Source organism: Lynx canadensis, chromosome B2 (genome assembly GCF_007474595.2).
Source record: "Lynx canadensis isolate LIC74 chromosome B2, mLynCan4.pri.v2, whole genome shotgun sequence".
Classification (NCBI taxonomy): Eukaryota; Metazoa; Chordata; class Mammalia; order Carnivora; family Felidae; genus Lynx; species Lynx canadensis.
Window position 1 is genome coordinate 41,793,415 of NC_044307.1, and position 27,036 is coordinate 41,820,450.

Genomic DNA, 27,036 nt, shown 5'->3' on the forward strand with positions numbered 1-27,036 from the left:
CACAACCATATGAAAACTGCCATCAGAACATAGTGAACCTGACTCTTCTGTAAATTGCATCTAGTTCGTAAAACCCTGAAAGCCTAGAAGGGGTCTTTAATCTTCACCCCCTTCCTCACGGGTCTCTTAAGTGATGGTGAACAATGATGTAATTGTGGCTTAATGAGTATAGAGATGTACACATGTGCATTTTTATATCCACAGAGTGGGGAGTGATGAGGTAAAACAGTGTCATAGTAAAAAGAACTTAATCTCACATATCCTAGAAGCTTGAAACTGTGGAGGACTGTGGCTCCCCTTCTTTTCAAAGGTATGTTCACGTTTATTGATCATTTTCCTGTTTACAAAATATAAACTTGGGTTACTTTTCAAATTTATATATCGTAAGTTTGTTTACCTGAGAGTTCATGGGCTTCCCTCCCGATGTAGATCCGAACGCAATTTTTGGAAAGGTAGAGCAGGGATCTGAAGGTTGTACTTATTTAGAAAAGAAAACCAGCTTCCTCTGTTCTTCCTTTCAGACAAATTTCTTTTAGGAAATTTTCTTTTAGGAAAATGGTAAAAGTCATATTTCAAAAAAAACCTGAGTTTGTGCTCTTGCAACGCAATGAATGTCACATTTTGAAAGTACTGTATGGGCAATTTAAGGGAAACCATGTGGAGATGTATAATGATTGGGAGTCTTTATTTTAAGCTCTGCAAGAACCAATATGATTGATTCATTTAGTGTAATCTTATTAAGTTAACAATAATAAAAAGTTGTATGGGACTGAAAACCATGGACAGGATGGCAAATAAAGATGACTGACCCTGGGAGTCTCTGCCAAGGTTTTATTTGTGTGTGTTGGTGGAGAACTGAGGGCTTGAGGCCAGCTCCATTAAGGGACAGACCCAGCTCCCACCCGTAGGCCCAGGGAAATGGGATACCTCTCCGTTCTGAATTGTTGATGAGCTGTGGAGGGGAGAAGGACAAGAGAGCAGATGGAATTCCTGGACAATTGTTCCAGCTGTCACCAGAGAGGACAGGCAGGAGGGAGCACTGGATAATTTACAGAGGAACAGATGCTAAGGCTTCTCCGGAACCATCTGGCCAAGAGGGGCCTGGGCTTGGGGTGGATGTTGTCTTTAGATCTGAGTAAACTTCAGCCTCCAGCCCACCCCATTCCTTCTACCTGAACTGTGGCTTTCCCAAGAGGGCTCTGCTCCCAGAGTACACACCTCCAGAGTTCCATCTGGCTCTCATCCCCCTCCCTCCTTTGCTGAGCCTGGCTTTTGTCTTTCCTACCATTCCTGATAGGGCCAAGTCTGGCCCTGGAGGCCTGTAACTTCCAACTATGCATTTCCCCATTTTGTAGTATTTTCAGCCCCTCCTCCCCACCAAGATATCCCCAAATCCCTCTATCATTCATCTCCATACCATTCATTCATTCAGTAAATGTTTATTAAGCACCTACTCTGCCTTGCATTGTTTCAGACACTGAGGATGCAGCGATGAATGAGAAAAAGTTCTAGATCTCTGGAGTTTGCATTATAGCAGGAGATGGTCAATAAACAAATATCAGATAATGAGTGCTGTGAAAAGAAATATTAAAGCAGGGTAAGGGTGAGTGACTGGGGATGCTGTTTTAGGTAGAGTGGCCAGGGAAGGCTTCTCTAAGGCACTAACATTTGAACAGAGATACTAATGGGAGTAATATCTAGAGGAAGAACATTCCAGGCACAGGGAACAGCAAACCTAAAAAGCCCTGAGTATGCTTAGCGCATTGGAGGACGCCACGCTCGCTATTTATTCATTAAGCATTTACGGTGTGCCAGGCACCTGCTAGGGAATATGAACATACAATCAGACACAGTTTTTGCCCTGAAGGAGCAGCAGCTTAGTGAGGGATGCACCTAAGTGAGGGCTTAATGGCCTGAAAACACAGGACAATTGAGAACCTTAAGTCTCTGGGAGAGGTGGGAAATTAGTCGGGTGAAGGTGGAAGAGGGTGGGTCACACGGACCTCTGCGTGGCAAACTGAGAAGCTGCTTTCATTCTTTGGATGATGGGGAACCAGCGCTAACGCTATTCCACCATATTTTTGTGTTTTTTCTCTTTCTCTCTTTTTTTCTTTAGTATCAGAATCTTTCCTCACCCTTCCCGCTATTGCCCTACCCTTGACACCTCCTTCCTTCTCCACCCGCCTGGCCTCCAAACCCTACTCTCCGGAGATCCCATCTTTCCTCTTCACCTGGTGCCCTAATTCCCCATCCCGAAGCTACGCCCCTAGCCACACCCCCCGATGACGCTCCGCGCCCAGTGCGTGGGGATTCCCGCGGCCTTGGCCGCTACCCGGCCTGCCCCGCGGCAAGATGGCGGCGTGAAGGCGGCGGGCAGCGGCAGAAAGTTTGTTGTGGGGTTGGAGTAGTTGGGCCGGGAGGCTAGAGTGGGGGGGGATCGTAGGGACACTAGCGCGGAGTAGGGGCGGAGGAGGCACTAGCTCCGGGGTTAAGAAGAGGAAATGGAATGGGGGAAGGTTGGAGGCGGAGAGAAATAAAGAGGGAGACGGGCGGAGGGGAGGGGGCCTAGGATCCAGTGGCGGCCCTGGGGGAGCGGTCTAGCGCATGGGAACAAGAAGTAGGTGTGCAGGCCCTGAAGAAGCAGTCACGAATTGGAGGGGAATTTCTTAACCAAGAGTTAAGAAAGAAGCCTGGAGCTTGTGGCCGAGGCCCGACTGTACCCGGCCGGTAGGAGAGAGGTCTTTCCCGTGGAGGAGGATAGTGGGGAAGGGGAGAAGAGAGACCTGGAGGATGTTGGGCAGGTTTGGTAAGGAGGGAACTAAACCCAGTCAGATGACCCTTCTCCAGACTTAGATCAGCCTTTCCAGAGTTCCTATAGCATCTGCCCCAATTTCAGCTGAAGACTCAGGGGCCCCAGGGACCGGAAGAAATCACAGTGCCTCCTTGGAAAGAAGAAGAGGTAGCGACTTGCCCCAGCTCAACCCCAGAGCGGGTAAGGTGGCCTCCAGTGACAGGCTGGCATGCTCCCTGCAAGCAGGATGCATGAGTTCAGAGTGATACTGAGAATCATTTAATCTGAAAAGGGCTCTCTTCTATAGAGGTTACCTTTTGCCTGTGGTCTGTAAGTTAGTGTTCTGTTTAGATTGTATGGTGATTTTTGAGAATTGGGTGTAGATTTGAGCCTTGGGTGCTGTCACCTGTGCAAATGAACATGGTCGGGGGCCTAGAGATCAGGCTGAAAGTACTTGAACACATCCCTGTCACAAGCAGTTTCCTACATGCTCCCTGTGTCTTTTTCAGTCTCCCCATCACATCTTCACTTTGTCATCTTACCTGAAATAGAGATTTGTGGTGACAGATTGGGGGGAGGGGGAGTCTTGAGAAAAAGTGTGATTGCGATCTGTCACCAACTCATGAATTCATTCTTGCTGCAGGTCTACTTCTTTTGATCTTTCTTTTTGTAAGAAGGGCTCATTAGTGTTCCTTTGGGGATGTAGATTTGGTGGGTAGGTGGGGTCAGTGGAGAAGGAAAATCAGGTTGCGATTAGGGAGAAGAAACCCAGATTAGTTTATGGTAAGGGGTCAAACTGACTGGTGTAAGGCTCTGGGAATATTTATTGTATCAATCTCTGTCCCTGAGATCCCTGATATTCGAGAGCTGCTTTACAGAGTGGGTCAGTGTGGTGATGGAAGGAAAGGATTGTAGAACTTTTCAGGTAGCTTTCTTCTCCTCCTTTGTAGTCTCCCTGTCAAACCACATAAGAAAAAAAAATCAGTTTCACTAACCAAACTAAGCATGGCTTAAGAGATGGTGGATTTGGGGTTGGAGGAAAGGGAAGAAGGGGTCTGGAGCCACAAAGTGCAGTGAATATGGTCCTCACTTCCTTCCGTGCCCTGTGGGTATGCCGAAGCCGGAATTGGGGACAGCTTACTGAAGCTTGTTTCATGACTGGTATCTGCTGCATGATTAGATTAGCAGATCTCATTTGATCCAGGACTCCTCACTGACCATCTCCTGCTCCCTCCCTCCCCCCCCCCCCCCCCAAAAAAAGAGGCTTGCTACAGACAGACCAACCCAAATCACTGTCACTAGGTCAGCTTCAATACCTTCAGGTATCTGACGAACTGATGTTCTTTTTTTTTAAAAAATTTTTTTTTTCAACGTTTATTTATTTTTGGGACAGAGAGAGACAGAACATGAATGGGGGAGGGGCAGAGAGAGAGGGAGACACAGAATCGGAAACAGGCTCCAGGCTCTGAGCCATCAGCCCAGAGCCCGACGCGGGGCTCGAACTCACGGACCGCGAGATCCTGACCTGGCTGAAGTCGGACGCTTAACCGACTGCGCCACCCAGGCGCCCCAGACGAACTGATGTTCTTTAGCTGTGACTCTAGAAGGTTGGGAACTTTCTCTGAGGACAATTTATGGATGCTCCTTTGGAAACTGAACAGCAAGGACAGTGTGGTCAGCACACTTAGAGGTTAAGAGCACTGACTCTGGAGCCAGAATGCCGAGTTCAAATTCTGGCTTTGCCACTTGTAGCTCTGTAACCTTTAGAAATTGCATAGTTCTCTATGCCTCAGCTTTCTCATCAATCAAATGGAGATGGTAAGAGTACCCATCTCATAAGGTAACAACCTTAACCTAAATGCATTAATAAATTTAGAACAGTGACTGACTCTCTATACGTATTTGTTGTTGTTACGCTGGTCAGATCTCAGTACTAACTTCTGCTTTATGATTGAACCTAGTGTCTCTCTTTGGAGGCCCCGTACTGGTTTGGGCTGCTGTCTTGATGTTAGAGAAATGGGGCTTAGCTTTTGGATGTAGTGAGAGCATCTTCATCAAACTATTTAAAGTGACATTAAAATGCCCATGATTTGGGGCGCCTGGATGGCTCAGTCAGTTAAGCGGCCGACTTCGGCTCAGGTCATGATCTCGCGGTCCGTGAGTTCGAGCCCCGCGTCGGGCCCTGGGCTGACAGCTCAGAGCCCGGAGCCTGTTTCAGATTCTGTGTCTCCCTCTCTCTGACCCGCCCCTGTTCATGCTCTGTCTCTCCCTGTCTCAAAAATAAATAAAACGTTAAAAAAATTTTCCTTTAAAAATGCCCATGATTTCCTGTTTGAAGTTGTGAGGCTTTAGGATTATCTTTGCATTTGAACAGTAATAATAGTGGTGCTTACTGAGCACTTTCTGTGTGTCTGGCACTGTTGGAAGTGCTTTAAATGTATTAACTAATTTAATTTTTATAACCTTATGAAGGAAATACTTTCATTATCCCCATTTTACAGATGAATAAATAGAGGTGAAGAGTGGTTAATTTGTTCAAGGTCACTCAGCTAGTAAGGGGCAGAGCTAGGATTTGACTGTCTGGCTTCAGCAATTGAACTTTTGAGGGGGGCGGGGGGGGGTTGGTATGAAGTTAACTTTATTAAATATGCCCAGTGGCAATTTGTATCTTTTGTTTGTCACGATTGTTAGATTGTAGTAGACTTTTTTCAGTTATTTAAAAAATGTTGTAGATGCTGAGCTCTTCACCACAGCTCTCTCCAGAGATAAAAACTGGTGCAGGGACTGTGGTGAGGGAGCCCTTTGCCATGGTAGCCACATCTCGACTCCCTCTTCATGATTTGGCTTTGGTGACTGTCCTTTGGAAAACCTTGGGCCTGGGTTGGGTGAGCAGACTGACCTAAGGATCCACTCTTAGCATACCTTAAAGGGGTGTGTGTGTGTGTATTAGTGTGGACATTAAGGCTCATTTCTGACTTTGATTACTGACATGAATAGTTGAAGTAACCATAGTGTTAAATTCATAGACAATCTGGATGTCATCTTTGTTTTAAAAATAGGTAGCAAACTGCAGAGGAAAAAAAAAATAGGTGGCATTTTAAATACTCAGCCTCCTCCCCCCACAGCTTGAGGGGAAATGGAAAACAGATGTGCTTCTGCTGAAACTTGTGTTGTTCTGGAAGGTCCTGGCCTAGTGCTTCTCTTTTTCCTTTTAGCCTAGTGGGAGGCTGGTGTGTAGCCTTGGGGCAGAGGTGTGCCCAAGGTTTGATTGACTGGCTTTTCCTTTGCCCTGCACTTAAGACTCACTCTTCCCCTCCTTCTGAGTCATGTCCTGTCTATTTAACACACCCTCAGGGCCCATCTTTTTCTTTGGTAAATGACTCTCCAACTTGCCATCAGACTAGGCACGCGTCTGAAGTCTGACCAGATTTCAGGGTAATTGGGGGCTCAGGACTTAGGGCTTTTTCTGGGAATTCTGACCCAGCCCTCAGATGACCTTTTTCTATTGTTATGGCACATGAAGTTTGGAATTAGTATCTGTCTGTGTCTGTTGCCCTCCACCATTACCTGAGGAGCCATATATCTCAGAAGAATGTACTTTATCTCAATTTGTGATGCAAACAGCGTGCTGAAACGTGTAATCTCCATAGAGTGCACCTTTGTGTGTGTGTGTTTTAAGTTTATTTATGTTGAGAGAGACCTAGAGAGCGCAAGTTGGGGGGGGGCAGAGATCAAGGGAGAGAGAGAAAATCCCAAGCAGGCTCTGTGCTGCCATCACAGAGTCTGACATGCGCCTTGAACTTACGAAACCATGAGACCATGACCTGAGCCAAAACCAAGAGTGGGACGCTTACCTGACTGAGCCACCCAGGTGCCCCTGCACCTTTGTGTTTTGGTAGAAGTCCTCAGACTTTCAGGATTCAGGTCTCATTTTCGCAAATGAATGAACTGTGGTGTGAAGGCTGATAGATTTGGAGCCAGTTCTCTGCCTTTACTGTTCTGGTTTTGTCATTCTTAAAGCCACTTTCTTCACACCCCTTAATCATGTGTAATTTTTGCATCTAATCCCTTCACCACCTTTTTCTCACCTCCATATTTTGAGTGCTGAGGATGTCTGGGTAAACCAGGTCTTTGTTTCTCACCTGGATTCAGCCTCCTAACAGCTCTCGGAACTTGTTCTCTCTAGCTTCTGGGCCTTTGCACATGCTGGCCTTTCTGGGATGCGCTCCCCCTCCACCCTTTACCTACCTCTTTGTCCTCTAGACAAATGTGACTTTGTGTGGGGATCCTCACTCCTTCTGCCTTTCCTCTGTGCTTGTGTTTTAACACTTAGGCTGCATTGTGATTGTCTGTTTACTTGTCTGACTCTTACAGGGCTGTGAGTGTCCTGTCCACAGGTACTAGGTCTTATTCATTATTGTATTCTACCATTTAGAATAGTGTGTGGTGCTTAATAGGCGCTCTACCATGCGGTGGAGCTTAGACAATGAATGAAATGTGGTGGGCAGACTCTCTCCACTCCTGTAGCTTCCAAGCTGCTCTGAGAATTATTTTCCTGTGAAAAACAATGTTCTGTTCCCTTAAAAATGCCATGGTTTCTGCCTTGTTTAAGATAAAGTCCACACTCTAGCTCAGCATGCGGGAAGGTTGTTTATACTCTGGCCCAGACTCCAGCTTCTGGCTTGAGATGCTGTCCCCTCTACTTCTGTCCTGTGCTTCATTGCTCCTAAATTTCCCACTGCTCCTGGACCTGTCATGGCCATCCGTTTACTGTATTCTTCTTTGCTTGTGCATTTTGCTCTCTCTGTAATGCTGTCTCTAAAACTCTGCTCATCCCCCAAGACCCAGCTCCTGTGTAACCTCCAGTGAGAAGACTTCCTGCTTTCCTTTCTTCCTCTCGACCCCCAGCAGCACTTTGTGTGAGCGGCCTCAGTTCTGGCATTTCTCATGTTGTGTGGTGATTTATCTGGTGCTTATTGGCCTCTTTCACTGAGCTGACCCTCTATAGAGGAGGGTCCCTCCCTGATTGTGGGGTGAGGGTGAGGGGTGTGAAGGAGTCTGATTTTGGAGGGAGGCAGACCTGGTTTAAATCTTGATTCTGGCACTTACCAGCTGTGTGACTTCAGGCAAGTTGCTTAACTGGTAGGATTCTTTGTCTCGTCCCGTATAAAATGAGGGTGACATTATCTTTTTTGTAGGAGTATTGAGCATGTAGCACGGTGCCTGTCATGTGAAGGATACTCAATATTTGTTGAATAAATGAATGCCATTTTGGAAAACACAGTGGATAAGAAAAGGCTTTGTTTTGTTTTTTTTTTCTAATTTTTTTTTAACATTTTATTTATTTTTGAGACAGAGAGAGACAGAGCATGAATGGGGGAGGGGCAGAGAGAGAGGGAGACACAGAATCGGAAGCAGGCTCCAGGCTCTGAGCCATCAGCCCAGAGCCCGACACGGGGCTCGAACTCACGGACCGCGAGATCGTGACCTGAGCTGAAGTGTGACGCTTAACCGACTGAGCCACCCAGGCGCCCCAGGCTTTGTTTTATTCAAGCTAGAATCAGCCTTTTGATTTCTGCCAGGTAGCCAGGAGCATTTTGAGGTGGGAGTAAAATTGAGAGAGTCTCTTTTCTTGTGATGAAGCAATAATAAAAGGTGAGGTTGGGGACATCATCAATGAGAAACCCGTGCAAAACAGTTGATGTTTCTCCCCATTTTTTTGTGTTGTAATGATTCCTTTGATGGGTCACGTTTATGTGAGATTGGTAGTGACCTTAGTGGATATAGGTGGGGGTGGGTAGGTGGTAGATTTGTAATGTAGTTAAGTCTGTGGGTGACTGGATGGGGTGTTTAAGGATTCATGTTCCCTGGTGTTTTATGGATTGAAAAATATTGGATGAAGCTGATAGAACACATCTGGGCATTCAGGAAGCTACACTTCTTGGCCCTAGTTTTCTTAGGGCTTTGATGATCTTGTGTCACAGAACAGGCTTAACTTAGATGTTCCCCAGAAATAGGGCTGGTAGCTGGGAGTTCACTGTCCATTCTTTTTGCCTTTTTGTTTTTAGTGTAGTTAATGGGGGTAGTTCTTAGGGCACCAGTTCCCAACAAACACCAAAGGAATGTGTTTCCAGAAATCTAGACCTCTTCATTGTGTAATGCCAGGTGGTGCTCCAGTGTGAGTTTACAGTCCAGAAGAGGAAGATGTGTTTGAGTTTTTCGGAGGGCAGCCTTCTTGTCTGGTCCTTGAACCCCTGCCCCAGCCAGGAGTCTCTCCTCTGTCTCTCCAAGCACATACCAAACTGTAATCCAAATGGCTGTTAACCTGTCTCTCCTCCACTTGGGGTAAGATCTTTCTTGGGGCCCTATGCAGTAGGTGCTGAGCAATCTTGGTTATTGTGTGACCCAAACCCGTTCTTCCTTTTTGAAACAGAAAGCAGATAGGATCCGATTGGCAAAATCCTTTGAACTCTTAGGAAGGAAGGTCCTGCATAAGCAAAAGGTGATAGTATTAACAATAGCATTACTAATTATTTTCTAGAGTTAAGTTAAGGTGGTTAAATGATCATCCAGGTGCTTGGCTTCAGCTGTCTCCCTTTTCAGCCCTATATATATATATATATATATATATATATATATATATATATATATTTTTTTTTTTTTTTTTTTTTTTTTTTTTTTTTTTTTTAGCCTTCTTATCTTCTAATAATACATCCCTAAGCCAGCAGAAAAGGTTAAGAGCAGAGGTGAAGTACGCTCCCGTATATTTTCTTGCTAATCACTATCTTCTAAAAAGTCTGGCTGCTGGCATCTTTTTTGTTATTCATTAAGCTCCTTTTCATGCCCCATAAGCTGCTGGCTTTTCTGGCTGTATTGCTCATTCTGTCCAGGTATGTTCCACGCTCACAGCCAGGACCTACTACGACCTTGTTAATGCCGAGACAAATCAAAAGAATGAGACCAGTAGCTGAAAGTGGAGGGATGGATGGGGTTTTCCTTGGGCTCAACTCCTTGTCGCTCCGTGTGGGAGTGCACACTGCAGTGTGGCATTTCTTGGCAGGGCTGGTAAGCTGCATCGTATGTTCGGCAGATTTGAGAGGAGATTGGGTGAGCCAGCAGGACTGGCTTGTGCTGTGTACTTTTCGGTTTCAAAGAGGCTGAGTCTCCTGGACTGGCCATGAGTGGAAGAGTGGGACCTCTTCTTTGTTAGTACTCTCTCATAGGTGCCGGCTGTCTGTGAGGTAACACTTGGAATCTGTAAAGGACATGCACTCTATTTGTGAAGAGCTTCTGTGCTTTCCCAGTGAACTGTGGGAGGGGGGACTCCCTGAGGGCCGGGGCCGCCTGGCGGGAGGCAGTCTAGATGGTGCTCAGCTGACGGTAGGATAGAATGCTGGGCTGACCATTTTGGGTACTCAACCTCTTTGCACCTTCACAGGTAAGCCCATGGGGACTTCAGTCTCAGAAGCCTTTGAGGGTGTTTCCATCAGGGCAGAATTGTCATGGCTTTCCTATGGCTCCCTAGAGGAGGCATCTTTGCCCTGGGATTGGACACAGAGAGTTCTCGTCCAGTTCTGTCTGTGGTCTTGGGCAAGTCACTTGTCCTTTCCCTTCAGAATAGGAGAACGCCACTTGTTCTGTGGGCCTCAGTAGGCCACAAGGATCAAAGGACATATAATGAAAGGGGAAGTGTTTTCAGGATACTAAAAACACATGGCAGATGGAGGGGTTTGTCCTGTTTGTCTAGGAATTCTGTGTTTTCACCATAAGCATAATATATGTCCTTGTAGAAAACACCAACCATATGGACAAATATACAAAAGAAAAAGTAAAAGGACCCTCTCTCCCTTTCCCAGAGACGGGGAACTATCATGTATCCTTCTGATCATTTTTTGTGTGCTTCTAGACATTCCTCATCATGTATCTTTTGTAAAATAAACAAGACTCAATAGTGGTATATGCTCTGTTCTTCAGCTTGCTCTGTTCACCTAACAAGTTCAGGAGGAGGGTGCCCCCCTCCACGTTGAGCAGCTCCGTGTTGGAGCCTCCTTCCCAGCATTGGGCCTTCCTCTGGGGCTGGCTCCTTGGAAGGGGTAGAGAATCTTCCCTAGGGGTTCTCCCCACAGCAGGTACCCTGGTTATCTGAGGGGTTGTTTTTTATTCTGAGGTGAAGTAGTCTGGCAGGAGTGCCCTTGAGTGGGAATCGGGACGGTTGTAAACGCGGCGTGGGCCTCTCCACTTCCGTCTCCCATGTGTTTCTCCTCTTTGCTCTTGTGTTATCTGTGGCCGGGAAGAGAGTAAACTTACCTGATTTCTCAACCTCTGTTTCAATGCAGAGAGCGTCACTGATTTCTGGACCTTTGGGTTTCCTAGGTGTTTTGCTGCTCTGTGTTTTGAAATCAAGCCAGGCCCAGCTGATGTTTTTTGGTCTTATTTGTGGGTGAGGATTCTGAAGGTAGCCTGTCAATGGCCATGCATTCTTCCCGGTCTAGGGAAGAGGTCAGAGCCCACAGGAAGAGTTGTCTTCTCTTCTAGATGGTTATCTCCCCCTCTGTGGTAAGGCCTTGGCCTTTGGAGCTCCGGGGCTATTGTCAGAGTAATACTGGGAGCCCGAGGAGTAGGCAGTTCGGAATGATTAACTTGGGCTTGGGAGAAGGGCCAGGCCCATAAGTAGCGCCAGGGTGGTCACTGTTCTCCTCTACCCTGAGCCATCTCATCATCTGCGGGGCTTTCCAGACAGAAGGGGAATCCTTCTGCTTTTTCTCGCCAACATGCTGCCCTTCTCCATAAGCACAGGCAGTGTTTGCTGATACATTTGCTGTAGTTTTCCTCTCCTGCTGCTCCATGGGTCACATCTTGTGGGGGTTTGGGGATTCCACTCCTGTGGCTCCATCTTCCTTGAGATCTCTAAGCCAGGGTGTGTCCCTTCCCCTAGGATGGTATTGGAGGCTTCAGGAAAGGTGTTTTCTGCTGTTTCCTGGGCTTTCTGTGATGGGAACACTAGCCTCTCTGGCATTGCTCATTCTGAGCGGGTGGAATAGTCGCTGTTGGAGTCCGAGGAGCCTGGCTGCAGCATAGCCTGTATCCTTGCTCTGTGGGTTCCTCTGGGGCCAGCTTCCTGGGAAGCGCCATCCCCCCGGCCCTTTCAGAAACTGAAAGGTGGCAGCGTGCCACCCCTTCCCTGGCTGGCCCAGCTCCGGGCTGGGTCATACACTGCCCCATTGTATTGTGCCTTCGATGCAGTTCTTGTTGCAGCCTCTGATCCCTGGGCCGGTTCCCTCTCGGCCCCATTCCTCAGAGCCTGTGGGAGGTGGTGGGGTGGACTCTGCTGGCACAGGCAGGGGATGGGCGGCAGCTGCAGCTGGGGCTGGCTTTGTTCTGACACCCCAGCTTTCAGAGCTGTGGTGCAGCCTGGCAGCCGGGTCCAGGGAAAAGGCAAGACGGGGGAGCTCCCCACCCCCACTCCCGCAGCAGTGCCCCCTTCCACCACAGCTCTCCTCTCTTTTTGTTGACCAACCAGAGAGCCCTGTTACCTGGGGTCAGCAAGCTGGACTCCCTGGTTGGCAGGGGGCATGCTGCACTTCCACCTGGCATGGTTTTCAGATGGGAGAAAGCCCCCGAGGCTCTAGTGGTAAGTCTGCAGGAGCTTCCCCTGTCGGAAGAGCGCAGTGTGTACCCTCGGGCATCTCGCAGCTTGGCATTCCTTCTGCTCTCTCTTTGCAGCTCCGGAGTTGGGCTGCTCTCAACCAAGCTGTCTGTTTATATGGAGTGCCTGGAGGGCGTCTGCCATGAGTCTGTCGCTAACCGTGCTAACCAGGAGAGCTGGCTGGTTGGGGAGAAGACACTAACCCTGTGAGTCTGACCTGGGCCAGCTAACCTGCCCTGGGGGTACCACCAGCAGTGCCTCTCACCCCTCCTCCCCCTAGCCTGGCTGCCTCCTCCCCTTGGCTTGCCTCATGCCACCTCCTCTGCTCTCTTGTCCTTACTGCTGGGTTCCCTCCATCTTCCCAGTCTCCTTGCTGTGGGTGGGGACATGCTCCCTCTAAGGCCAGAGGAGGGGGCTTTCCTATGCACAGACACCTGCCAGCCAGCCTGCTGGCCTCTGCCCACCTCATGATCCCCTCAGCACCGCGTTGCCCGGTTCTCCCTTAAAACAGAATTGGTTGGAGTTTCTGTTCAATCTGCTTTAAGCGTTATGGAGTTTGAGAACATTGCGCAGTTACCACGCTCTGTTTCACACCTCAGAGATAGATGGAGCTAGAGTGGGAGGGGGATTTTCTTCTCGACTGGATAGTTGCTTCCCTTTGTCAAAAGGGGAAGATTGAATGGTGTCCCCATTAGTCTCACCCTGGGATAATAATTTAGGGTCAGTTGCAAGGTTCTCCTTAAGGTTGTTGTTGAGGAAAACCGCGGTCTGGCTGTGGGAAATTCCCAGGGCCTTGAGTGAAGCTACTTAGGACTAAAAGCTGGAGCCCAGGACCGGGTACCCACCTGAGATGTAGTTCGTGGTGTCCGTTGCTCCGGCAGGTGGAGTGGGTGGAGCCAGGCTCCCCACTGCCTTTCACATGTGGAACTTCAGGTGGACTTTAGCCAAGAAGGGCTGGAAGGGCGCCTTAGCCACGACGGGCGGGACCTGGCTTTGGACTCCACAGTGGGCCTGGGAGAAGCCTTGGCCTCAGGCTGGGAGACTGGTGAACAGCTTGCCATGGGGAAGTTCCCACCAGATTGCCTTCCAGGTTTGGAAAGAAGGGGGCTCTGGGGATAGCAGGAAGACTGAGTGCTCGGGGGTCTCTGGTGTTCTGCACAGGTAGCTCCTTAGATGGGCTCTCTGGCTGCAGCCTCTGGAGGCAGAGCAGTACGGGGTAAACTGGGTGGGGAAACTTGGGATCCGAAGGCCCTCTGGGTAGGCTCTGTTTCCCTTGGCTCAGGAGGGAGAGGCAGGGAGCTTCCTGTGAGCATGAGGTGGGAATGTGTAAACGGGAGAGGGTATAGGTGTTGCACAGATGTGTAGGGACCCTGAGTAGGGAGGAGCAAGCTGGAGGGGTGCCTGGTGGCTGGGCTGACCGGGAAAACAAAAGGGGCCTGGAGCAGAAGGCTGGTTCAGGACCACCCCTTCCTTACATTGCCTTTCCTGAGGTGAGGGCTTGGGGACTGCTGTCAAGTGCTGGTTGATCTTGGGGACTTTTTGGCCCTCCCTTTATTTAGGGGAGGTTGCTTGGATCATCATCAACTGTTGTCTTCAGCCCCTTTGTTCTGTCAGGTGTTTGCTTGAATGAGACACCAGCTGGATAGACTTGAGGTATTTACTCAGGTGGGAGCCAGGTGAGCTCTTTACAGGTCCCCGGCAGTAGTTTGGAGTCCTCAGGATTACTCTGGGGCAGAATAATTCCCACCCATTTTGGTTTTTAAAAACCTGTCTGTCGATTCTGCTTAGAGCAGGCAGAGGGCCAGGTCAGGGCCGCAGGCAGCTTGTCCCAAGAGGGTGAGGTTGTACTTGCCCAGAAAGGTGGCAGGCATGGCTGTTGGAGGGGCAGCAGGGCTGGTCTGGGCACAGACTGGCATCTCCCAGCCTAGTCATCGGCCCAGAGCGGAGCCTGCCCAGGCCCCACCCCATGCTCTGCTGGCTGCTTGCCTGCCACGCGCCCAGGATTGCTGAGGGCTTTGCTCATGTACCTCAGGAACAGCTGCATGCCGGAAACTGGGGGCTGGTAGCAAGCAGGAGGGGCACCCAGGGGTCAATGTGGAGAGGGCTGAACCCAGCCAGCTTTGGTGGGATCTGAGGGACTGACAGCCAAAGTCAGGAGGGGCTGTGTTAATGGGGCGGGAGAGCCCTTGCTCAGTCACCTGGGTACAGGGCTGACCCTTGCAGGTGGGGGTTTGTGTTTCTTGGGCCTCAGTTGGATGCAGACCCTGAATTTCAGAGGCTCAAGAAGCAGCCAGACTTGTATGGCTGGAGTGTGTCCTGCCCCCAGAGGTGCAGTTTCCTCCAGGCCTACAGAGTTCAGAGACTCTATATCCAGGGCTTATAGCTGAAGGCGATTCCTACGGAGGAGACACTAGTCCCTGCATGATCAGACATTCATGTTGTAGCCATTGATGAGGGGCTTTAGGAAGGTCCTGTGTTTATTTTTATTACTTATTTGTATCCTGCTGGGTTCCATGGGAATTAAGGCAGTATAGAACACAGCTGAGTGTTCTGGAAAAGGGCCAGTTTCCTTTTATTCTAAAAGCAGTAGTGATTGCTAATGAGTGATTCTGTTTGACTTCTTCAGGTGAATTATGAAGAATTTTAATGTTTTTAGTGGTGCTGTGTGGCCTCTCTCTGATGGTCCCTCATTTGCTTGAGTCAGTGACAGCTGTGAGTAGAAAGGGGTATCAGTAGGTTAGGAAATGGTCTGAGCCCAGATAAACTGTTGGGGCCATAATTTCTTACAGAGAGTGTGGGTGATGTGGAGAGTAGGGGAGGCGGTTGGTCTCTCAAGGGCAGGGCAAGTGAACTGGGGAGGGTGGAGGGAGGTAGCAGGGCAGAACTTGGGGGAGCTGGATGAGATGTCCATGGGGGCAGGCTCAAGTTTGAAAAGCCAAAGAGCCCCACCCATTTTGGTTTCACTCCCGTCTCCCTCAGTAGGGAGAAAGCTGGGTGCTCGGACCTCCCCTCCTCTCCTGCACCTTTGACTTTGCCCTGGGCAGACCCGCAGAAAGGATGGCAGAAGGAAGTGAGAGGGCGTCTTTGGCTCTTGGGCTTGAACCTTCTTGCTGTTGCCTACTCTGGGTGTTGGCAGAGAGTGGAGTAAGGATATGGTTTGGAGAAAATCAGGATGCTAAAGGTTTTTCCTTATCCTACTCCATCTCCAGCAGCGGTGACTCCTAACCATGGTGGAAGCCCAGGTCACATATGGGCACTTACCCATGAAAGGGCACAGGTGTGAGTCCCATCTCCTGACTTAAAGAGTGATGCTTGGCAGATTTTTTTGTCCTTTGATTAAAGGATACCGCTCAGCCAGAGTCTGGCACACGTTTCTCCTTATATCTGCCCCTGACTACGCTCTCTGCTCAGCTGTTCAGTGGGTTCACAGTGCAGGTTTGCTGTGCGTGCTGAGTCCCATTTCTAATGAAAGTAGACTTTGTTCTCAGGAGGCAGCTAATCGTGCCCCATGGGCTGTAATCAGGGAGAAGGTATTTAACACAGGGCAGGCGGCAACAGGCGGCCACACTGACTGGCAGATTGCAACATGGCAATTAGGAAGCTATCCACCCCCCTTTCCACCCCAGCAGAGCCAGGCTGAGTCTATCTGAACTGAGTTGAGTGAGTGAAGAATGAATGCTATGCAGAGGAGGAAGGGGGAGGCGGGGCTAGGCAGGGCTAGGCGGGGCCGGGGTATGAGGAGAGCAGCTTTCCCTTCCCACTGCTGCTGTAGGTGTCTCCCTCAGCAGTGCCAGAGGAGCCCCAGACCACACTGGGTCAGCCAGAGGTTTTAACCTAGGCCTCAGCCTTTCTCCTGGTGCACAGCTGTTCTTGTAGTGCAAACCCAGCCCATGACCTGGTAGCCCTACGTCCTGAGTCCTCTGCCCCCACTTCTTTGAAGCTCAGGTGGTTTGGGGTGAGGGTTGGGAGTGGGATTCTTCTCGGTCAGTTTCTAGACTTTCCAAAAGACCATTTTCTTGGAGGTGCCCTGGAACCAGGCCAGCAGCCAGAGGCCAAGAGACCCCAAAGGCTGCTTGCTTGCTTGCTTATGGTGGCCCATATCTCATTCCGAGTTATCTGGCTACTTTCCCTGGGGACTTCCTCTTCTTGACGTGGGATTGGGAAATCCTGTTTGGGCTGAAACACTCCAAGGCAAGATGGGAATCTTTGGGTGAAGGAGATGTGACCACTGGAGGCCGAGACCGGTAGCTGGGTCTTCCTGGCGGGACTGCCCTGCTGTCTTGCAGCCCACCTTTTATCTTCCCCTGGCTGTGAGCCTGGTGTCCAGCTGCTTCTTGCTTTGTTCTCCAGTCCACCTGGCGTTGCTCTCACTCTAGGGTCTGTCCTTCCCTGCCACACTCCAGTCAAGGACAGTGGCCTGTCAGCCCTGTTGCGTTCCTGTTCAGTGATGGAATCGTCCCACCCCCACCCCTACCCCCTGCTGCTGTGGGCCCCAACACGTACTGGTATTTATGGACATGGGGCAGGGAGTGAGACAGACTCTCCTTCGTGGGCTTGTGTTTGGGACACTGCAGGCTCCCTAGCAGACTGTTTCCCTGGTGGGCATTGCCTTCTGCTTCCCCAGTTGGGAGTGGTTCCCTTTCTTGTGTCTCTGCTGTGTATGGAGAGAGCAGGCTCTGGCCGGGAGAGAGAACTGCCTGCCATCGCTGGCACCACTCATCCTGGAGCATGGGTGATTGTGGTGCTCCCTGTCTCCCTGTCTCCCTGCCAGCCACTTCCACACTGTCTGTTCCCTCAGCAAGCCAGGTTATCCAGCCGGGAAAGCTCTGGGAGTGTGTGCTGTGGGGCCCGGGAGTGGGGACTTGAGGTCAAGATGAGCCAGGATGTGTGACAAGTAGAGCTAGGGCTTGTGGGCTGTGGAGTGAAGGCCTCCCTCCTTCCAGGGAAGATCCCCAGATACATGAGTGCGTCAGTTTGCTTCCTGCCTGCCCGCGTGCCACCCAGTCAGGTGTCCTGGTGCCTAGAGGCCAGTGTGGGTATTGGTATGAATAGGGCTAAGGAAGAAAAGAAGAGGCTGAGAATCGAGGGGGCTGCAGTGGCCTGCAGCTGATGGGGATGCAGATGAGGAAGGGAGCAGGCCCAACTCTAGAGTCTCCCTCCCTGGATTTTGCAGCGGTTCTTGGCTACTGTATCTCTTACTCTGTGTTTCTGGCTGTCCTTTTCTAACTCATGTCCCCACACTTAGGCTCCCTGAGTATCAGCACCCAGGTATCCAGGATGGCTTGCGACTTTCTGGGCCTCTCCCTCAGGCCATAGGAGCTCCCACCCTGGGGCCCTCAGGAGGGGCCCCAGGGAACCTGCGGGGGTGTCTTGTTTGCTCCCCCACACCCCAGGAATGTGCTGTCCTTTTGGGCCCGCCCGGATTCCTGTGCAGGGAGTCAGCCCGACACAGCACGCTGCTTGTGCCCTGTGGGGACATGTCCGCCTCACCATCAAAGGGGTGGAGGTTGGCGGCTCGTGCCTGCTGCCATGCCCCAGCTCCCCCCAGAACCCCAAGGGAGAGACCAGGCTGCCCAGACAGAGAAGGGAGGCCACTCCTGCTTCCCCGCCCTCCCTACCCCCACTGTTCTTCCTGCCTCGGGCTCTGTTGGAATGTGACAGGAGTTGGGGCCAGGGCATGTCCCGACAGCAGGAACACATGCTTTAGCCCGCAAGGCTTCCCTCAGCCCCCAGCTCTATTTATGTGAATGGTGGCGGGAAGATTGTTTATGCCCAGAAGGCCACCTGAGGTTACTGCCTCCGTTGGTCCCTGTGGTGGCTGCTGCCCCCGTGCTGTGGCCCCGCTTATTACAGGTAGGCGCAGGGCTCAGCTCAGTGGTCCCACGAACCTGGACAGGACCTCACGGGTCACTCAGTCTAGCCACCTCTGTGTGGAAGAGAAACCAGTGAGGGACTTAGCTGGGGCCACACAGTGTGTCAGAAGCAGCATAGCCTGGAGCCCTGTGTCTCAGCTCCCCAGAGTTGGGCTTTCTGCCCCAGAGTTTCTCAGCCTGGGCACTGTCAACCCTGTGTGCTGAGAATTCTTCATCATGGGGGGTTGTTCTTTGTGTTACCGGATGTTTAGCAGCATCCCTGGCCTCTACCCACTAGATGCCATTAGCACCCACACCATTGTGACAGCCATTCAGACATTGCCAGGTATCTGGGAGGGGGAGGGGGCAAGTGAGAGGGGGTGTGGGACACCAAAATCTCCCCCATTGAGATTGCTCAATCATTGCTCTGCTGCTTTTTCAGAATGTTTTCTCCTCGACCTCCCCTCCCTAGTTGCAAAGTCTGTTTACCACCGTTACACACAGAAGCAGTCTTTGGGCTCCTGGGAACATTGCTAGGAAGTTTTCCCCACATCTTCTTGGTCTCTGTTAGCCTTTTTCCTGGTGTTCTCTTCTGCAAGCCATGCTCCCCAAATCTCTTAGTTTCCAGACTCTGAGAAGCCTGAGAGATGAACAGGACAGGTGTGGGGTGGGATCGGGACAGAACAGGGCCAGACCTATTCCCAAATCAGGCATGTGGTCAGCAGAGACCACGAGCACATACAAGACACACATGTGTCTTGTGTGGGCCTGTAACAGTGCTTTCACGGGGAAAGGAGCCCAGTGCTTCCAGTCCTCTCCCGCTTCCTCTCCTTTTTCCAGAACCCCTGGTCCATGACTTTTCTGCCTGGCTCTTCCTGGGGGGGCCTTCCAAGTCCTGGACTGGGTAGGTCAGTCCGTGGCCCTGACAGACACGCAGCTGACACCTGGTTTCCACTTTCTTCTCTTCTCCGGTTTCAGGAGCTGTTGGCTAGAGGAAGTGGAGGGGCCGTGGGATGCAGAGAGCCGAGGGCTAACTCTGGGACAGCGGAACAGAGAGAGCTGCCGACGATCAGACGGTATGTCCCTGTGAGACCTGCTCCCCACCCCCACCCCCAGGGCTCCCTTCCTGGGAGGCTGGCAGGTAAGGGGGCAGGCAGGTGGCCTCTCTTGGTGGGGGCTGGTGAAAAGAGAACGGTGGAGGCCAGAGAGGATTGGCCTTCAGGGCTTACAAGCTTAGAGACCCCACTAAGGAAACTGGGTTGGAGGAGTACCCTCAAACCCTCACTTTCTGGTTACTGGTGTGTTTTGTTTTGTTTTGGTTTTTTTGAGCTAACACGAATGTTTCCTAAATGCCAGGTAACTGTAAAAAAGGTTAGTGGTTTATGTAATCTTCACAGAAGGTGTATGAAATTGGTGCTCTCCTCATCCCCAGTTTATAGTTGGGGAAACCGATTCATAGGGAACAGTTTTTCCCTCTGAGGCATTTTTTTATAAGCCCACAAAGGTGAGTGGTGGGCCATTCTTAGATATACTGTCCCACTCCTAGACCATAATCCGCTCTTCCTGGTGCCCAGAACCTAGGCCCTGCCTTTCCCACCCACCTGGCGCATTGGGCCCTTGTCGCCTCCAGCACTCCCCTGACCCTTGGGCATTGAGATACCAAAGTCCAGGTTTCTAATGATCCCGGCAATGGTCCAGGCCTGTCTGCCTGCCTGGTGGCTCCTACACATGTCCCTTTTACTGTCCTTTTTTCCTTAGTCTGGGGGCCTCTTGCCCATGTCTCTGAGCCTTCCCCTCCCTTGCTTCCCCTCAGCAGGTTGAGGAGCCCTCACCTCCCAGGATGACCAGCGCAGCCCCTGCTAAGAAACCGTACCGTAAGGCCCCACCTGAGCATCGGGAGTTGCGGCTGGAGGTTCCTGGATCCCGGCTGGAGCAGGAGGTCAGAAGACTGGTACTCCTGCCCTGGCTGCCAGATGCAGGCCCTTGAGGCTGGGTGTCTGATTGACTTCTCCCACCTGAGGAGATTCTAGTCCCCCAAGTTGGGGTGTGGGTGTGGCATTGCTGGTACATGTTTGGGGTCTCCTAGCTGCAGCACTGCTGGTGGGGGCAATGTAGGCTTATAGGGGACAGCTGTGAGTACATGTCCACATGTCAGGGAACCCAGAGTCTTCATGGCTCAACAGAAATGATCCCAGGCAGTATCATTCTTCCTGCAAGAGGCAGCCCACCAGACTGAGGGGTCCTAACTTGCTGGAGGCTGGGTCTCTGTGGAGGAGGTCGTGCTCCGGCTTCTTCCCCACAGACCAGCTGTTCTTTGCTGCCCCCGGAAGTCCTGGCCCTTCCTCCAGCTTTGCCTTGTTTGGCCAGCATTTATTAAATACATGCTCCCAGCCAGGAACTGTTGTTAGGTGCTTAGGAGGCCTTCTTCAGGCAACTGTAAAACATTGTCCAAATAGGCCTCCCTCATTCAGCTTACTCTCAGGAGGAAAGGAGCTTGCAGTTTAGGTCCCTTGCTACTGTGTTTCTACCCTGTTGCAGCATGTTGAGCACATTCACAGAACTTGAGAGATCATCATACATGCATACATCAGGCGTACCATGGCCCGCTTTGGTCAGATTCAGGTCAGGAATGCTGTGACTTGCCTGTTTTCAGTTCAGGGAACATTAAATAAAAAGGCCAGGTATTGTGCTAGATGCCACCCAGTGGGCATTCCCTTGGTTTTGTGGATGAGGACGCTGAGGCTCAGCAAGGCTAATGTAAGCAGAGTGTGGCAGAATAGGATCAGATCCAGGTGTCATTAGCTTCAAAGTCCATGGTCTGGGCCACCCCCTCATTTTCCTGCCTGGGATTGGCATTCTGCGGCAGTCAGCTCCATTTAGAGTGGGCTGCTTGACATTTCCCTGCTCTGTGGCTGGCTGAGCTCTGGCTCTTGGGCCGTAACCAGTGTGGGGGCTTGGGGAGGATGGGGCAGGAGGTAAAAAGCCAGATAAGGATGAGACTCTTTACTCCTCTCAGTCAGGCTTGGCCCAAAGGCTGTCCTTCATCTATGTACTTGTTCCTCTGGGGCCTCTGTACGGGCCTGATTCTGCCCCCACTTCCTCCAGGGCCAAGAGGGCTTTGTTAGAGCTCAGAACCCTACTGTAGCTTGCCTGACTTCTTCACTTCTCTGGAATGTCTCTGCCATGCCTGTAGGGCCCACGGGGAGCCCAGTGAACAGTTGAGAGGCTCTCTTTATCCCTGGGAGATGTGGCGTGGGTACCAGGACTCATTTGCAGCCTGCTCTGAAGTTATGAGGGGGGTTGGAAGTGGTGTGGGTAAGGGTGAAGGTCGGAAGGGGTTCTTGAACCTTCTCATTGGCATGGCAGAGTAGTCTAGGCTCATCCAGGTGATACTGGATTGCCTCCATCTCTACAGGGCCCACTTTGTGAGATTGTTTGGGCTTTAGACATGGCCCTTTCCAGGTCTCTTTGGAGGATGGGCAAGCAGGGTGGGTCAGTGGTCTAGGGCTGAGCCTCAGGCTTCTGTTCTTTTGTGCACAGGAGCCCCTGACCGATGCAGAGAGGATGAAGTGAGTATCTGCTGCCTGAGAGCCTGCCCTGCTTTGCCTCAGCACTTCCCTCTTAGCGCCAGGCAAGGCTGTTGGTATAGTCGGGGTTTCATTGGATTAGGTAGAAGTAAAGGTTGGTGTGGAGCCATAAAGGGCTCTGAGAGGAGGCTGGATATGGATATTCCTTCCGGAAAGAGTTTTTGTTCCATGGCTCCAAGAGAACCTGGAACCAAGGTGCTCTGGAGGCCTGCTCTTGCCAAAGAGCCTTCCCCCAGCTCCTGGCTCTCTTGTGCCAGCTGCCTCCCTGCAGTCTTTTCTGTCAGCCACGTGAGGCCTTTGGAGAGGAGGGCAGTGCTGGGCTGGATTTCCAGGAGATTAATAATGGAGTAGCCTGATCGTGCAGTGGGGAAACTGGAGCTGGAGGGCTTGGTGGCCGGCTGGCTTGGGCTGTAACCAGAGACAGACTGGGAACTTTCACGCCTCACACCAATTCTGTCTTCTCATTCTTCTTCCGGGTGGGAGTGGATTCTACCATCCCCTCTGCTTCCCGCCCCTGCCCCCAAGCCAGGCTGTGTTCTCAGGGCCAGCAGGCCTATGGGATATGCTGCCCCAGACTCAGGCTCAGTCTCAAGGAGTCCCCTGTCCCCAGTTGCCTGTGTTCACGTCATCCCTACTCCTTCCTTCCTGAATCCAGGCTGGGGTTCCAGGGCTGGTCCGTCTACCTCTGATGCTCCTCTGCCCTTGCCCCCTCACCCCGCCAGGCTGTTGCAGCAGGAGAACGAGGAGCTCCGCCGGCGCCTGGCCTCAGCCACCAGGCGCACCGAGGCCCTGGAGCGCGAGCTGGAGATCGGGCAGGACTGCTTGGAGCTGGAGCTGGGCCAGAGCCGCGAGGAGCTGGACAAATTTAAGGACAAGTTCCGCAGGTGTGGAAAGGAGGGGCCAGGACACACCTGCATGCAGCCCCCACCATTCATAGGATTTTAGCTGGAAGAGGCCTCTGAGATCATCTGATTCTGATGGGGAAACTGCGGTTTGGGGAGAACAGCCTGCCCAAGATCCCCTATCAAGGAGGGGCTGAGCGAGCAGGGTCTGAAGAGCAGATCTTGACCCAGGGGTCTGCCTCGTGTTCCTCCACAGGCTTCAGAACAGCTACACGGCTTCCCAGAGGACCAACCAGGAGCTGGAGGACAAGCTGCACACACTGGTAATCTGTCCGGGGTTGGGGGTGCGGTTTCGCTGGCACTGTGCTCATAGCAGAGCAGGGGGCTGGGACTTGCTGAGGGAATGCCACTGGGGCTTGGGGAAGGGGTTGGGACGGCGGCGGGGAGGGGACCGCAGTGTGCTGTGCGCGTCAGGACTGTCTTAGTGCTCACACTGTTTCTCTTCTCTCCCGTCTTCCCCTCATGCTGCCGCCGCCGCCGCCGCCCTCTCCTGTCAGGCCTCTCTTAGCCACAGCTGGATCTTTGCAGTTGCGTCTGAGTTTGTGTGTTTTCTCCCTTGCCCTGGCCTTCTCCTCAGATGAGCTCTGGGGTTGCCGGGGCCCCTTCCCTGTCCCTCTGCCTACTGCTTTCCTCTTCCTTACGTGAGGCCCATTCGGTACAGTGCCTCCCTCCTTGGCTCTGGCAGAGGAACCGGTTGATGTCACCACTGAACACTCACAGCTTCTCCGCTGCAGTGGCAACAAGCCCAAGCCATTGAGGGGGGAGGGGGGGGCTGTAGAGCCAGTCCCTGAACTGAAGATCAGAAGGCCGCTGCTGAGCCTTGCCGCTCCCTCCTGGCTCAACTAGATAATCTCACAGGCGCCCCCAGCTGCCTCCCAGCCCCACCCCTCCCTCTTCCTGGCCTGAGCCTGGAAGCAGCTCCCACACGTAGGCTTCAGTCCCTGGGTTTGCACACTTACTTCTCTAGTCCAGCTGCTTTGCCTCCTGTGTAGGGCCCCTTGAGGGGCAGCTCTTGCCTCTGTCCTGGGCCCAGGTGGCAGCAGGTTATATCCAGAAAGCCCCTACCCCACAGCCAGCCCGGAGAACAGGAGAGGTGGCTGGTCTTCTTCTGTCTGTCCATCGTCTGTCTACTTCGTCCGCCTTGGCTGCCCCAGCACCTGTGGCTTCCTGTGTCTCTGGGTCGGGAGGAAGTGGAGGGGAGGAAGGCCGGCTGGGGTGAGGGCGGGGTTCACACACGTTTTGTGCCTCAGATCAAGAAAGCGGAGATGGACAGGAAGACGCTGGACTGGGAGATCGTGGAGCTGACCAACAAGCTGCTGGACGCCAAGAACACCATCAACAAGCTGGAGGAGCTCAATGTATGGCGGGGGGAACCCCTCCCGTGTCCCTGGCTTTGCCCTGGCCTAGGCCCTGCTTGCCTGGGGCGGGGCCGGCCTCTGACCCTTGCCTCTACCTGTAGGAGCGGTACCGGCTGGACTGCAACCTGGCTGTGCAGCTCCTCAAGTGCAACAAGTCCCACTTCCGCAACCACAAGTTCGCCGATGTGAGCAGAACCCCCCCACCCCCCTGCCAGCGCTAGTCCTGCCTTCTCAGGACTCCTCTGACTTGAGTTTTCACACCTCCCTCTATCCTCCTGCCTTGACTCCTCCTTTCTGCTTTGCTCTGCCCTCGTCTGCATGGCTCCTCTCAAGCCAGTCAACTCTGCCACTGGTCGGTGGTCCGTGTGCTGTCAAGAGATAGTCACTGGGACTGGGGGGCTGGCCCTGCTGGTATTTCTGGAACAGAGGCAGGGAGAGAGGCACTCAATTTCGGGATCCCATGCGGGAAGGTGGGGTTGGCCAGGGTATCAGTCATAAGAATATTGAGAGAGGATGAGGCCCAGCTGATCCCTTTACCCCAAGGGGCAAGCTCTAGACTCCAGAGCTTCAGGCCCAAGGTTGATAGGGTCTGTAGAAGGAGTGGAGGGACTCATGAGGCTGCTGGCCAGTACAGGTCCTCAAACTTGTCTGGTTTGGGCAGAAGCCACTGCTGAGATGCAGGGAGATGGACGTTTGAGGGCATGTGGGCCTTAGCACCAGTTCTGGGATCAGATGCTGGCTGTGTTCATCAAAAGCTGCAAGTTACTTCACCCCTGCGGAGCCTCAGTTTATTTGTGAAATGAGGCTATACCCTGGCATGCCGGGGGGCCGGAAGATCACAGTGCTGAGCGCGCAGTGGTGCTTGTACGTGCCGGTCGTTATTTTTGCTCTGAGGTTGGGATCGTTCATGTCTCTCTTCCCTTCTCCCACTCTTTTTCCCCAGCTGCCCTGTGAGCTACAGGACATGGTTCGGAAACATCTGCACAGTGGTCAAGAGGCTGCCAGCCCGGGCCCCGCCCCTAGCCTGATGCCAGGGGCTGTGGTACCCACCTCGGTCATTGCCCGGGTGTTAGAGAAGCCAGAGTCTCTACTGCTCAACTCAGCCCAGTCAGGCAGTGCCGGGCGCCCCTTGGCCGAGGATGTCTTTGTGCACGTGGACATGAGTGGGGGGGGCCCGGGTGACCCAGCCAGTCCCCCAGCCCCTGGCAGCCCCACCTCACAACCCAATGGGGAATGCCGCTCCCTGGGCACTGCTGGGGGCTCCCCAGAGGAGGAGTTGCCCCTGCCAGCCTTTGAGAAGCTGAGCCCCTACCCCACCCCATCTCCACCACACCCGCTGTATCCTGGCCGCAAGGTAATCGAGTTCTCTGAGGATAAGGTGCGAATCCCCCGCAACAGCCCCCTGCCCAACTGCACTTACGCCACCCGCCAGGCCATTTCCCTGAGCCTGGTGGAGGAGGGCGGTGAGCGGGCCCGCCCCAGCCCAGTGCCCAGCAGCCCTGCCTCAGCCCAGACCTCCCCCCGCCACGAGCCCAGCCCTGTCCCCCCAGCACTCAGTGCCCCGGCCAGCTCTGCCAGCTCTGAGGAGGACCTGCTAGCCAGCTGGCAGCGGGCATTTGTGGACCGCACTCCACCCCCAGCCGCCGTGGCCCAGCGCACAGCCTTTGGACGTGATGCCCTCCCTGACCTGCAGCGCCACTTTGCTCTTAGCCCCGCTGACAGAGATGAGGAGGTTCTGGCGCCTTCTTCCCCACCTGGTGAGAGTGGGCTTTTGCTGCCAACAGAAGCTGATTCTGGCCTTCCCAGGGAGGAGGAAGAAGAGCTGAACCTGCCCATCAGCCCTGAGGAAGAACGCCAGAGTCTGCTGCCCGGTGATAATGGCACAGATCAGGGGCCTGTCACTTCCCACACTGACGGCAGGGCCTGGGCACTCCCCAGCTCCAGCCGTCCCCAGCGCAGCCCCAAGAGGATGGGGGTGCACCACCTTCACCGCAAGGACAGCCTGACCCAGGCCCAAGAGCAGGGCAACCTGCTCAACTAGGCCCCCCCACCCCACCGTCGCCCTCCTGCCCCTGCTGCTCTGCTCCCTGTGCAGTGGTGTCAGGTGGGCCACGCCAGGCCTTGTAGCTGCGCTGCCTGTGTCTGGCACCAGCTTGTCTCATGGCTTTTCCCTTTTCTTGGAATATTTATTCCCCAAGGGTAACATGCAGCTGGGGCTCAAGACCTTTCTTCCGGTTGGCCCAAGTTGGGCTGTTCTGGACTGCGGAGGGGTCTATCGTATCAGTGTTCATCTTCCATCCCCCTTTCATACCCGCAAGTTTTATTTTTTGTGGTTCCCCCCTCCCCCCCCCGGGGTCGGGAGGGGGACGTCGTCGGGGACGATTAACCTCTAATTTCTATTTTCTGCCTGTTTTCCTCTCCCCTCAAGTCCTCTGCACGAGCTGTTGCCTTCAAGGGGCCCTTGGGGGATGAGGGAGAGGACTCACTCAGGGCTCGCCTCAGCTGTGTCCATCCTCCCTCTGGAAGGGAGGAGAGGGAGGGATTCAGGGGCCTCAAGCTGGGCTCTAGGTGAGGCCTGGCCCCCTCCCGACCTTGGCTCTAGACTGTTACTCCCAGCTTTGGGAAGTTTTCACATCGATGACTATTTTAAAATTAAAACTATTTTACTGATATGGCCCAATTTGTCTCTTAATGATTTTCCTGGTGCCATTCTTGAGCCTTCCCAGTTCTAGTCAAATTCTGCTCTTTGCTAGTGAGTCTCCCCTGCCCTTCTCTGCTTGGGATGTCCGTGGCCACAGAGCGTCACGCAGTGAGAGAAGGTGCACCTCAAGTGACCTTGGCAGGGCCCCTGAGTCTCCCCTTGAGGTAGGTAGGGTCCAGCCCACCTGTGGAGGCGGGCT

General features: G+C 52.6%; 1 protein-coding gene across 7 annotated transcripts; it reads left to right on the forward strand.

Moving 5' to 3' along the window:
- The first annotated feature begins 2,298 nt into the window (after positions 1–2,298).
- Positions 2,299–26,806, forward strand: TJAP1 (tight junction associated protein 1). Of its 7 annotated transcripts, XM_030315584.1 has the most exons (13): positions 2,299–2,386; positions 2,897–2,992; positions 12,312–12,422; positions 12,515–12,643; positions 19,268–19,365; positions 20,103–20,228; positions 21,830–21,858; positions 22,599–22,760; positions 22,975–23,041; positions 23,276–23,305; positions 24,029–24,136; positions 24,238–24,321; positions 25,080–26,806. In XM_030315584.1, exons 6-13 carry the CDS (start codon positions 20,130–20,132, stop codon positions 26,175–26,177), a joined length of 1,677 nt encoding a protein of 558 aa, XP_030171444.1. In that variant the 5' UTR covers positions 2,299–2,386; positions 2,897–2,992; positions 12,312–12,422; positions 12,515–12,643; positions 19,268–19,365; positions 20,103–20,129; the 3' UTR covers positions 26,178–26,806. The 7 variants fall into 7 exon arrangements, with proteins under 7 accessions (XP_030171444.1, XP_030171442.1, XP_030171440.1 ...); XM_030315582.1 differs by lacking the exon at positions 12,312–12,422; XM_030315580.1 differs by lacking the exons at positions 12,312–12,422; positions 12,515–12,643.
- Positions 26,807–27,036: the final 230 nt, after the last annotated feature.